General features: G+C 44.3%; 1 protein-coding gene across 1 annotated transcript in view; it reads left to right on the top strand.

Moving 5' to 3' along the window:
* Positions 1–13,294, top strand: part of ankmy1 (ankyrin repeat and MYND domain containing 1) — a 107,238-nt gene that overhangs the window by 66,458 nt on the left and 27,486 nt on the right. Inside the window, exons 11-13 of the mRNA XM_067995589.1 lie at positions 6,544–6,675; positions 9,906–10,019; positions 13,125–13,290. Of these exons, the coding sequence (XP_067851690.1) occupies positions 6,544–6,675; positions 9,906–10,019; positions 13,125–13,290 (412 nt within the window). The remainder of the gene's footprint in view (positions 1–6,543; positions 6,676–9,905; positions 10,020–13,124; positions 13,291–13,294) is intronic.

The following is a 13,294-nucleotide window of genomic DNA, read 5'->3' as shown; positions in this document are numbered from 1 at the left end:
TGTGAACAACAGTGGTCCCAGCACCGATCCTTGTGGAACACCACTTTCCACCTTTTGTCAGTCTGAGTAACTACCTTTAACCCCTACTCTCTGTTTTCTGTTTTGTAGCCAGCTTGCTATCCATTCTGCTACCTGTCCCCTGACTCCACATGCTCTGACCTTAGTCATGAGACTACAGTGCGGTACCTTATTGAAGGCCTTTTCAAAATCCAAATATATTACATCTACTGCATTACCTTTGTCTAATCTTAGAATCATAGAATGGTTACAGCAGGGTAGGAGGCCATTCGGCCCATCGAGTCCATGCCAGCTCTTCGCAAGAGCAATCCAGCTAGTCCCACTCCCCCGCCCTTTCCCCGTAGCCCTACAATTTTTTTCCCTTCAAGTACTTACCCAGTTCCCTTTTGAAAGCTATGATTGAATCTGCCTCCACCACCCCCTCGGGCAGTGCATTCCAGATCATAACCACTCGCTGCGTAAAAAAGTTTTCCCTCATGTCGCCTTTGGTTCTTTTGCCAATCACCTTAAATCTAAGTCCTCTGTTTCTTGACCCTTCCGCCAATGGGAACAGTTTCTCTCTATCTACTCTATCTAGACCCTTCATTTGTAAACAATTTTACAACACCAAGTTATAGTCCAACAAATTTATTTTAAATTCCACAAGCTTTCGGAGGCTTCCTCCTTCGTCAGGTGAACAGTGTGGAGGTTCACCATTCACCTGAGGAAGGAGGAAGCCTCCGAAAGCTTGTGGAATTTAAAATAAATTTGTTGGACTATAACTTGGTGTTGTAAAATTGTTTACAATTGTCAACCCCAGTCCATCACCGGCATCTCCACATCATAGACCCTTCATGATTTTGAACACCTCTATCAAATCTCATCTCAACTGTAAGGAGAACAGCCCCAGCTTCTCCAGTCTGTCCATGTAACTGAAGTCCTTCATCCCTGGAACCAATCTAGTAAATCTCTTCTGCACCCTCTCTAAAGTGTGGTATCCAGAATTGGATACAGTACTCCAGTTGTGGCCGAACCAGTGTTTTATAAAGGCTCATCATAACTTCCTTGCTTTTGTACTCTATGCCTCCATTTATAAAGCCCGGGATCCTGTATGCTGTTTTAATGGTTTTCTCAACCTGCCCTGCCACCTTCAACGATTTGTGCACATATACCCCCAGATCTCTCTGTTTCTGCACCCCTTTTAGAATTGTGCCCTCTAGTTTATATTGCCTCTCCTCATTCTTCCTACCAAAGATCTGTTACTTTTTCAAAGAATTCAATAAGGTTGGTCAAGCATGACTTTCCCTTCTGAAATCCGTGTTGACTATTCTTTATTAAATTTTCATTCTCTAGATGTCATTCTATTACATCTTTGAGTAAAGATTCCATTATCTTTCCTGATGAGGGACTTCAGTTATGTGGAGAGACTGGAGAAATTGGGATTGTTCTCCTTAGAGCAGCGAAGGTTAAGGGGAGATTTTAATAGAGGTGTTCAAAATTATGAAGGGTTTTGATAGAGTTAATTAGGAGAAACTGTTTCGACTGGCAGGAGGGTCGGTAAGCAGAGGACACAGATTTAAGATAATTGGCAAAAGAACCAGGGGGGAGATGAGGAGATTTTTTTTACACTGCGATTTGTTGTGATCTGGAATGCGTTGCCTGAAAGGGTGGTGGAAACAGATTCAATAGTAACTTTCAAAAGGATATTGGACATTTACTTGAAATGGAAACAGTTGCAGGACTATGGGGAAAGAGCAAGGGAGTGGTACTAATTGGATGGCTCTTTTAAAGAGCCAGCACAGGCACGATGGGTCAAATGGCCTCCTTCTGTGCTGTAAGATTCTATGAAAAACAGTATTTCAACGCACTTGATATTTTCAGTGCCCATCCTCTCTAGCAGCATCTGAAAAATTTGAAACACGTTGAGCTGAGGGACAATACTAGTCTAACAATACACTTCCCCCATCTAGCATTAACTCTCCCCCAGTCCACCAATATTCCTTCCAACAATATCCCTCCCCTATTCCATGTTACACCTCCCCCCTGTCTGTCAGTACACATCCCCCCAAGCCTGGATTTGCCCTTTTCCCTAGTCTAACATTACACCTCCCTGGCTCTGACGTTATCCCTCCCCCAACTTGACATTAGAACTCCTCCCCCAGAATGGCATTGTCCCTTTCCCCAAATTGACATTACCCCTTCCCCAGACTAACACCTTTTCATATTTGTTCCAAGATGTGGGCAATCTTAGCAGCCCCGAGGGCATTAAGAGTCAACCACATTACATGCAACTGGAGTCATTGTAGGCTGGACCGGGTAGGGGCAGCAGGTTCCCATCCCTGAAGGACATCAGTGAACCAGTTGAGTTTTTACAACAATCCAGCAGCTTTTTACCAGATTTTATTGAAATCGATTTGATTACTTGCCATGGTGGGATTTGAACTCACAACCTCAGTCGCATAACCACGAGGCTGATGTACCCTACCTAGTGGGTTCTACCTCGAAGTCCAGGCCTGGGTCTTGAGCTGCCGGGGTCTTTAGAAGAGTTGGGAATTCCATCGTTATTTTCCCCCTCCCACCCCCACCACCCCAGCTATGGCAGGTTCCCACGACGTACACCAGTGCGCTGAGCAGAAGAGAGTCCCAGCAATTGGATCCCGGCACCTATATCAGGATCGGGAGACTACAGGAGTTCGCGGCCATTACGTTTGCTTGTTTTCACTCCTACGGGACCTTATTTAGCCCAAGATTCCTTTGTGATGATAGACAGTATTCCGTAACATTCCCCCCTGGTTAAAACCCCAGGGTATCTACAATTTGGCCAAAGAGTTGTGTTGATCTTTATTCCCTTTAGCTTACCAAGTACCTCTGCCATGCTGACCTTACCATCCTCTAGGATATTGGGTAGACTACAATATTTGGATAAGAAGTCAGTGTTACCTCCCTGGGTCAATACTTCCAGAAAATATTCATTTAGTCTTTAAACTATATCAAATATTTATAATGCAGTTATACTAGACTGTCAGCCTTGGCTCAATGCCAGCACTCTTGCCTCTGAGTCAGAAGGTTGTGGGTTCAAGTCCCACTCCAAAGACTTGATGTATGTAATCTAGGCTGATATTCCAATGCAGTACAGAGGGAGTGCTGTACTGTCTGAGGTACCATCTTTCAGAGGAGATGTTAAGCCAAGGCCCTGTTTGCTCTCTCAGGTGGATGTAAAAATCCCATGGTACTACTGGAAGAAGAGCAGGGGAGTTCTCCCTAGTGTCCTGGCCAATATTTATCCCTCATCCAACATAACTATAACAGATTATCTGGTCATTTATCTCATTGCTGTTTATGGGATCTTGCTGTGCGCAAATTGGCTGCCGCGATTCCCACATTACAACAGTGACTACACTTCAAAAGTACTTCATTGGCTGTCCTGAGGTCGTGAAAGGTGCTATATAAATGCAAGTCTTTCTTTTTCGATATATTCTCTCCAGGTTCACTTTTACCTGTTCGATTCTAACACTAACACTATCTGCTCTTTCACTGGGAGAATGTTTTGTTGTCATTCCGAAAATTTTTGCTGTCCCCGTTTCTAGGCCCTTTTTTTAATACCTTTAATATCCCTTTTAACCTGTTCAAGCAAATTCCTATCCCTGTTCCTCCATTTTGGGAACTACCTGTTTCACTTCAATCCGTTTCTCTTGAGTATGTATTTATCCTGCAGCTGCAACATGTTATAATTTTCAAACTGATCCATTTTTTCCTGACGCCGATATTTTCAATGATATTTCCCAGTTAATTTCTTTGACTTCATCCTTCATTCCTTTGAAGTTGGCCTTTCTAAAGCCCTGTATTTTTGCCCTGATTCCTGCTAGTGCTGATTGCTAGATAATCTTAAATGTGATCATCATGCATTCACTAATCCCCGGAGAATCCACTACTTCTATTTTGTGGATGGTATCCTGATCATTTGTAAGAAGCTGGTCTGGGTGTGAGTCACCCCTAGTGGGGTCTCTGACACACTGGCTCACAGAACAATCCCCTCCCACATTCACTATTTTGGATTCTGTTCCATCAGGGAAGCTCCAGTTTATACCGGGTTGATTGAAGCCAGTCATTATTACAACAAAACCTTCTTATCTCCTCCTATAGTATCGTGCCGTCCTTATCCTGCCCAGGGGGTCTGGGGTAATGAACAGGCTACACCATTACTTTTTGACCCCACTGAAAGTAACTCACATCTGGACCTGGTTCCTTCCATCCTTCCATGCATCCGACACTCTAGTAGTCACCTCTGTCCCTCTATCTATCTATAAACAGTGGAACCTCGGAGCACTATTGAACTTTCTCTATATCTCTATATTCCTCTATCTATCTTTTTATTTACCAGTCTATCTGTCCATTGAAATTCTTGACCTATTCGTCAGTTCACTAGCAGTCTATCAGTCCAAATATCGATCCAACTATCTATCTATTATCAATTAGTCTATCCAACAGTCTAATTATCTATCTATCAGTCTATCTATAAGTCCATCTATCTATCTATCTATCTATCGATCTACCTATCTATCTATCTATGTGTTATCAAACTGCTATCTATCGGTCTATCTGTGTATTACTCTAGTGAACAGTCCAACTATCTGCTTATTTATCTATCTATCTGCACAATAGTATGTTTGAAAAGAAAGGAAGAACTTCCATTTAAATTGAGTCCACAGCACAGAAACAGGCCATTCAGCCCAACTGGCCTGTGCCGAAAATTATGCTCCACACGAGTCTCCTCCCACCCCTCTTCATCTAACCCTATCAGCATATCCTACTATTCCTTTCTTCTTCATGTAGCTTCCCCTTAAATGCATCTATGCTATTTGCCTCAACTACTCCTTGTGGTAGCACGTTCCACATTCCTATGAGGAGAGATTGAGAGGAAAGGTCCTATATTCTCTGGAGTTTAGAAGAATGAGAGGTGATCTCATTGAAACGTATAAAATTCTGAGAGGGCTTTACAGGGTAGATGCGGAAAGGCTGTTTCCCCTGGCTGGAGAGTCTGGAACTAGGGGGCATAGTCTCAGGATAAGGGGGGCGCGATTTAGGACTGAGATGAGGAGGAACTTCTTCACTCAGAGGGTGGCGAATCTTTGGAATTCTCTATCCCAGAGGGCTGTGGATGCTCCGTCGTTGAGTACATTCAAAGCTGAGATCAATAGATTTTTGGATCTAAGATATGGGGACTAGGTGGGAAAGTGGGGTTGTAATCGAAGATCAGCCATGATCTTATTAAATGGCGGAACAGGCGTGAGGGGACTGACGGCCTACTCCTGCTCCTATTTTTTATATTCTTACCACTCTTTCGGCAAAGAAGCTTCTCCTGAATTCCCTATTGGATTTATTAGTGACTATCTTATATTTATGACCTCTAGTTTTGGACTCCCTCACAAGTGGAAACATTTTCTCTACATTTACCCGATCAAACTCTTTCATTATCTTAAAGACCTCTATCAGAACACCCCTCAGACTTCTATTTTCTAGAGAAAAGAGCCCCAGCCTGTTTAGTCTTTCCTGATAGTTAGAACCTCTCAGTTCTGGTATCATCCTTGTAAATCATTTTTGCACCTCTCCAATGCCTCTATATCCTTTCCATAATATGGAGACCAGAACTGTTCACAATGCTCCAAATGTGGTCTAACCAAGGTTCGATAAAACTTTAACATAACTTCGCTGCTTTTCAATTCTATCCCTCTAGAAATGATTTGCCTTTTTTATGGCTTTATTAACCTGCTTCACTACTTTTAGTGATTTGTGTATCTGTACCCCTAGGTCCCTCTGCTCCTCCACCCCATTTAGACTCTTATTATCCAAGCAGTGTGTGGCCTCCTTATGCTTCCTACCAAAATGCACCACTTCACATTAATCTATATTGAAGTTAATTTGCCAATTACACGCCCATTCTGCAAGTTTATTACTGTCTTCTTGTATTTTAATGCATTCTTCCTTTGTGTTAACTACACCCCCCAATTTGGTCGTCCGCAAATTTTGAAATTGTACTTCCGATTCCCGAGTCCCGAATCCAAATCGTGAATTCAAGTCCTCGGGACATCCTAAAGCATTTCACAGCCAATTAAATATTCTTTAAGTGTAGTTACTGTTGCAATGTAGGGAAACGCGACAGCTAATATGTGCACAGCAAGGTCCCACAAACACCAATGAGGTAAATGGCTAAGCAATCTGTTTTTAGTGATGTTGGTTGAGGGATAAATGTTTGAGTTAGATAACTGCAAGTTCATTAACTCCAACCCAGGCCTTTACACTGTGTGACATTTCCGGTCTGAGATATCAGGTCAGCTTCCTTAATTCCCAAGGGATCCTGATTATTCGGCCTCTCTCCTCCTCTCGTGTCTTTTCCAATCTCTCTAGGACGCCCTCTACCCCTGCGCATTGAATGCATCTGTTACCTCAGAATCGCCACAGTCCCTATACAGCTCCGAGCCCTGTTAACCAGAGGGAGCGGCAGGCATTTGGTAACCTTTGAACTCTCTGTCCTGTAACTGTACACAGGCAGTGGACGAACTCTTGGCCAATGGGGCTGACCCGAACTTGGTGCTCACTCGTGGGGTGGGAAGTGCACTGTGTGCAGCTCTGAACACTGACTACGAGCACAAGAGAACCCTGCCCGGCAGAGTCATGTTGGTAAGTAGTAGGCAAATCGGATCTTCCTTGTCGGGTGGGTGGGATTGCTCTTTGCCGTGCTGTAAAACCTACAAGCCCCTCCGTAGATTGATAGGACTTCAATCCCCAGCAGAGACTATCCAATTGCAAGGTTCACGGTCAGATCCAGTGACCTACTCAGTGGCCTCTGTCAGGAATGCTGCACCAAAGAATGATGGGACCAGGGCCTGGGCCTTTGAGTCCCACACAGTAAGCCCCTGTGACATAACCGTGGGCAGTCGCCAAATGGAGGCTAGGCACTACCCCGCAGGAAGAGGGGAAACAAAAAGACAGATAGTTCTATTCTTTGGTGCCATTCGCCCTCTCTATAGCAGCTGACGTAAACTTGCCTTCTTATTACAGTTCCCTCTTTTGCTGCAGAGCAAAGGAAAGGAGAGGGAACTGCCCCGAACCCTGACCCGATGGGCGCCTCATATCCCTTGCTGGGATGTGAATGGAGGCCCAGAGGAATTCAGAGCAGCAGCCACGGGTGAATGGGGAGCTGGGTTGTCAACAGCCCCGGGCCATATTATGAGCCATGCTGCTGGCAGGGGTTGGCGCTGAGGTATCCTGTCTCCGCTGGTTTAATCCGGTCTGTGCTGTGTTATCAAAGAGGAATGTCCCGTGTTTCCCATAATCATCAGCATAACCTGCACACAGCCGGTATATCTCTGTTGACCAGTTTTGCCATTAAGTTCTGATGCTCGGAGGCTGCTTGGACTGTGCGTGTTGCCCCCGTTTAAGGGTGTTAATACAGGTGAACTTATATAGTCATGTAGAGGTCTGTTGTGTAACACTGATATAAAGTCATGTAGAGATTTTGTAGTGTAACACTGTGATATAGTTGTGTATGGTTCTGTAGTATAACACTGATATAGTCATGTAAAGGTCTGTAGTGTAACACCGTGATATAGTGGTATAGAGATCTGTAGTGTAACACCGTGATATAGTCGTGTAGAGGTCTGTAGTGTAACACCGTGATATAGTCGTGTAGAGGTCTGTAGTGTAACACTGTGATATAGTCGTGTAGAGGTCTGTAGTGTAACACTGTGATATAGTCGTGTAGAGGTCTGTAGTGTAACACTGTGATATAGTCGTGTAGAGGTCTGTAGTGTAACACCGTGATATAGTCGTGTAGAGATCTGTAGTGTAACACTGATATAGTCGTGTAGAGGTCTGTAGTGTAACACCGTGATATAGTCGTGTAGAGATCTGTAGTGTAACACTGTGATATAGTCGTGTAGAGGTCTGTAGTGTAACACCGTGATATAGTCGTGTAGAGATCTGTAGTGTAACACCGTGATATAGTCGTGTAGAGGTCTGTAGTGTAACACTGTGATATAGTCGTGTAGAGGTCTGTAGTGTAACACCGTGATATAGTCGTGTAGAGATCTGTAGTGTAACACTGTGATATAGTCGTGTAGAGGTCTGTAGTGTAACACCGTGATATAGTCGTGTAGAGATCTGTAGTGTAACACTGTGATATAGTCGTGTAGAGGTCTGTAGTGTAACACCGTGATATAGTCGTGTAGAGATCTGTAGTGTAACACCGTGATATAGTCGTGTAGAGGTCTGTAGTGTAACACTGTGATATAGTCGCGTAGAGGTCTGTAGTGCAGAGGTCTGTAGTGTAACACCGTGATATAGTCGTGTAGAGGTCTGTAGTGTAACACTGTGATATAGTCGTGCAGAGGTCTGTAGTGTAACACCGTGATATAGTCGTGTAGAGGTCTGTAGTGTAACACCGTGATATAGTCGTGTAGAGGTCTGTAGTGTAACACTGTGATATAGTCGTGCAGAGGTCTGTAGTGTAACACTGTGATATAGTCGTGCAGAGGTCTGTAGTGTAACACCGTGATATAGTCGTGTAGAGGTCTGTAGTGTAACACCGTGATATAGTCGTGCAGAGGTCTGTAGTGTAACACTGTGATATAGTCGTGTAGAGGTCTGTAGTGTAACACCGTGATATAGTCGTGCAGAGGTCTGTAGTGTAACACTGTGATATAGTCGTGTAGAGGTCTGTAGTGTAACACCGTGATATAGTCGTGCAGAGGTCTGTAGTGTAACACCGTGATATAGTCGTGTAGAGGTCTGTAGTGTAACACTGTGATATAGTCGTGTAGAGGTCTGTAGAGTAACACTGTGATATAGTCGTGTAGAGGTCTGTAGTGCAGAGGTCTGTAGTGTAACACCGTGATATAGTCGTGTAGAGGTCTGTAGTGCAGAGGTCTGTAGAGTAACACTGTGATATAGTTGTGTAGAGGTCTGTAGTGTAACACTGTGATATAGTCGTGTAGAGGTCTGTAGTGTAACACTGTGATATAGTCGTGTAGAGGTCTGTAGTGTAACACTGTGATATAGTCGTGTAGAGGTCTGTAGTGTAACACTGTGATATAGTCGTGTAGAGGTCTGTAGTGTAACACTGTGATATAGTCGTGTAGAGGTCTGTAGTGTAACACTGATATAGTCGTGTGGAGATTCTGTAGTGTAACGTTGTGATGTAGTTGTGTAGATGTCTGTGGTGTAACACTATGTAAGGTTCTGTGGTTTAACACTGTGATATATTCGTGTAAAGTTCTGCAGTGTAACACTGTGATATAGTCATGTAGGATTCTGCAGTGTAACACTGTGATATAGTCATGTAGGATTCTGCAGTGTAACACTGTGATATAGTCATGTAGGATTCTGCAGTGTAACACTGTGATATAGCTGACCCTGGCTGCACCCTGACGTAATATTATTTAATATTTTAAAACATCGCAACTGCTCTTGTGACCCAGTGAGAAAGGCCACCACTCAGTATGGCGGTGAGCAGTACAGAGCAGAATGTCGCAGGCTCACTTTCATCCTGTGGTCAATTTGCCGATCTTGGCTGAGGTGGTTAACTCAAAGGCAGAGTTCCTGCTCCTGGTCACTATCCAGTGAAACCCTCCGCAATGTGTGGAGGCTGGGCGAGGACACAGTCGAGCTCAGCTACCCTGCCCTCCGCAGGTAAATAGCTTTCCGAAACTGCCAAGGCTTTCACACTGAGAATGGTCCCTTGGGCTCTGCCCTGTAAAGCTGCTGGAACCAGTGGGCCCATAACCGGTTAGGTGTCAGCTCAGGTTATATACAAAGTAAAGCTCCCTCTTCTTCAGGATAGGAGGATGAAGAGGGCGACAGAAAATGTGTTCCTCATTTTTCCATTTGATATGCAGTTCTATTCTTCCTAGGTCAACAAATTACTCCAAGCCAATGCCAATATTTTGATGCCCATCACGATTACCTATGAGGACAACCAAGCTATAGGAACAGCTCTGGACTATGGCTACTACAAATATTATCAGGTAGCAGTCGTCAGTCTCTCTCTCTCTCTCTCTCTCTCTTCTCAGAACCCATTTCCTTGACCAAGCTTTCAGTCCCCTCTCCCCCTCCTTAATCTCCACCCACATTTTGGGATGTGGCTCAGTGGGTAGCACTCTTGCCTCTGAGTCAGAAAGTCATGGGCTCAAGCCCCCCCAGAGTCTTGAACACTGACTGACACTCCCAGTGCAGTACTGAGGGAGTGCTGCACTGTCGGAGATGCTGTCTTTGAGATGAGACGTTAAACTGAGGCTCTGTCTGCCCTCTCAGGTGGATGTAAAAGATCCCATGGTGCTATTTTGAAGAATAGCAGGAGACTTATTCCCGGTGTCCTGGCCAATATTTGTCCCTCAACCAACATCACTAAAAAACATTATTTGGTCATTATCACATTGCTGTTTGTGGGACCTTGATGTGCACAAATTGTCTGTCGCATTTTCTATATTACAACATTGGCTACACATCAAAAAGTACGTCATTGCCTGTAAAGCGCTTTGGGACGTCCTGAGGTCGTGAAAGGTGCTGTAGAAATGCAAGTCTTTCTTGTTAAAGGCGTTGTCCAAAGGACAATTTTTCCTTTTCAATTATGTATCCAACTATGGAAGAAGGGAAGCTGCCAGTTAGTTTCATATCTTCTTAAGTTTTGGGTTATCAATTCAGGAATAGAATTACATTACATAGAATTTACAGCACAGAAACAGGCCATTCGGCCCAACTGGTCTATGCCTGTGTTTATGCTCCACACGAGCCTCCTCCCTCTCTACTTCATCTAACCCTATCAGCGTATCCTATTATTCCTTTCTCCCTCATGTGTTTATCCAGCTTCCCCTTTAATGCACCTACGCTATTCGCCTCAACTACTCCTTGTGGTAGCGAGTTCCACATTCTAACCACTCCTCTGGGTAAAGAAGTTTTTCCTACATTCCTTATTGGATTTATTAGTGACGATCTTATATTTATGGTCCCTAGTTTTGGTCTCCTCCACAAGTGAAAACATCTTCTCTGTAAGTCGGATAGCCAGGTGGTGAAAGATAGAATACTAAAAGCCTAGTCTTCAGTTGCTTCCAAGCCTTTATTCTCAGAGCTCCACATTCCATATCGAGCACCCCCATAGATAAGCTCCCTCTTATAAATGGATACAAGAGAGTTCCCAACCTGAATACAATGAACACTAATTGATATAAATCACATGGATACAATTAATATTCTCTACAGCTCTCTATCAAACCCTTTCATAATTTTAAAGACTTCTATTAGATCACCCCTCAGTGCTCTCTTCTTTAGAGAAAAGAGCCCCAGCCTGTTCAGTCTTTCGACTGAACATCTGCCCTCTCTTATTGGTTAACATCTCCAATAATTTAAAGATGTCAAACACCTAACCCAGTATCAGCAAAAGAGATGGTGAAGTGAGTGCGAGAGAATCTGTAATAAGGCCTTTCCTTACAGATACTCGCTCCTTCCTTTCAGTACTCTGAGTGATATGTTCTTAACCATTCCTCGGACTGGTTATTTTAGTGGACATGTTAACCGATTTAAAATAAACAGGTTAGCGCCTGTGTTAAATAGCAGACACGGGTGTGTCAATCCAATATCAACCATGGTATTTCTAGGCTTGTGGCTGGAGAGTGATTGTAGTCCTCTGTTTCATTTTTTTCACTCTTTCTCACTTCTTTGCTATATTTTAGCTTTGTTAAACACTTATTGCAAGAAATCCTAGGAGCACAGAATTTCCATATTCTTGTAAGTGTAAGCAGTGAATCAATCAGACATGAGCTGTTTTGTGGCCAGCGACACATTGCACTTAGTTGTCAGTAATGCAGCTATCTCAAGCAGATCACACAGGAACACAGGAAAGTGCAGGATGGCAGTACACCTGGCTGGGACTAAAAACTAATGTCCTTAATTGGCCTCAAATAAAGAAAGAAAGAGCTTGCATTTACATAGTGCCTTTCACAACCTCAGGACATCTCAAAGCGCTTTACAGCCAATTAAATACTTTTGAAGCGTAGTTGCTGTTGTAATGTAGGGAAACATGGCAGCCAAATTGTGCATAGCAAGATCCCACAAACAGAAATGAGAAAATGACCAGATAATCTGTTTTGGTGGAGTTGGTTAAGGGATAAATATTGGGCAGGACACTGGGGAGAACTCGCCTGCTCTTCTTCGAATAGTGCCGGGGGATCTTTTACATCCACCTGAGAGGGCAGACGGGGCCTCGGTTTAACGTCTCATTTGAAAGAAGGCACTTCTGACAGTGCAGCACTCCCTCAGTACTGCACTAGGAGAGTTAGTCTAGATTATGTGCTTAAGTTCCTGGAGTGGGACTTGAACCCACCACAGTCCACATTCTGAGTACTACCAACTGAGCCAAGACTGACACCAAACTTATTCCTCCACACTGCCTGCCTTCACTGCCCTCCTGGGCACTCTGTTTCACAACTTCACTGCCCTCTGTGTAAACTGCTTAAATCAAAACAGTCTGTGCACCTTCCCTCTTCTTAGCTTGAGCCCATGTCCTCTGCTTCTAGCACTTGTGGCAATCTCATATTATTGGGGATTAATTTATCTATTATCTTATGAATCTTGAAAACCTTGATTAACCCCAGTACATTAAGGACGCTTTCTGCGTTATAGGGAGGCTGCGGGTTTGATCTGCACAATAGTCTGTGATGAGCTAACTAACTTCAGCCAGGTTAACAGCACAGGCATTACAATTGGCCTCAGTGCTTCTGGTTGGGCGGGTGAGTGCTGGAAAATCAGCGAGAGTTCCCATTCTTGGTCAATATGCATGGATTCCTGCTGGAAAATGTGGGCAGGTGGATGATGGGTGGAGCTGGGCCATGGTGCACCCCACGGGCCCACGAATGGGCCCGCCAACTCTCACTGCCCAGCTCGCACGAGGCACGGCCAGTTGGGGTGAGATAGCGCAAAGTGAGTGGTCGGCAGTTGCAGAGGGGGTGGGGGGGGGAGGAAAAAAATTTGGAAGCAAAGTTAAATGTCCTGCCCCCGGGCAGCTTGACGGCAAAAGGCGGGGGAACGGTCAGTGTGTCTGCGTGACATTAAACATCTGGGTCTCGTTGTGTGCACAGGATGAAAAAATAGCGCAAACGCCTTACCACGCCCTGACGCCCAAGGAGCGAGACATCTATAACGCCCGGCGTTATCTGCTCAGCTATCTGAGTGATCCATTCCGAAGGGCCGCCATCACAAGGGAAAGGAAGCGGTTTGAAACCATCATACAGCAGAGCTTACGAAGTAA

This window comes from Heptranchias perlo, chromosome 13 (genome assembly GCF_035084215.1).
Source record: "Heptranchias perlo isolate sHepPer1 chromosome 13, sHepPer1.hap1, whole genome shotgun sequence".
NCBI classification, from domain to species: Eukaryota; Metazoa; Chordata; class Chondrichthyes; order Hexanchiformes; family Hexanchidae; genus Heptranchias; species Heptranchias perlo.
Note: the sequence above shows the minus strand (reverse complement) of the source record. Positions and strands in the feature narration are given on the sequence as shown.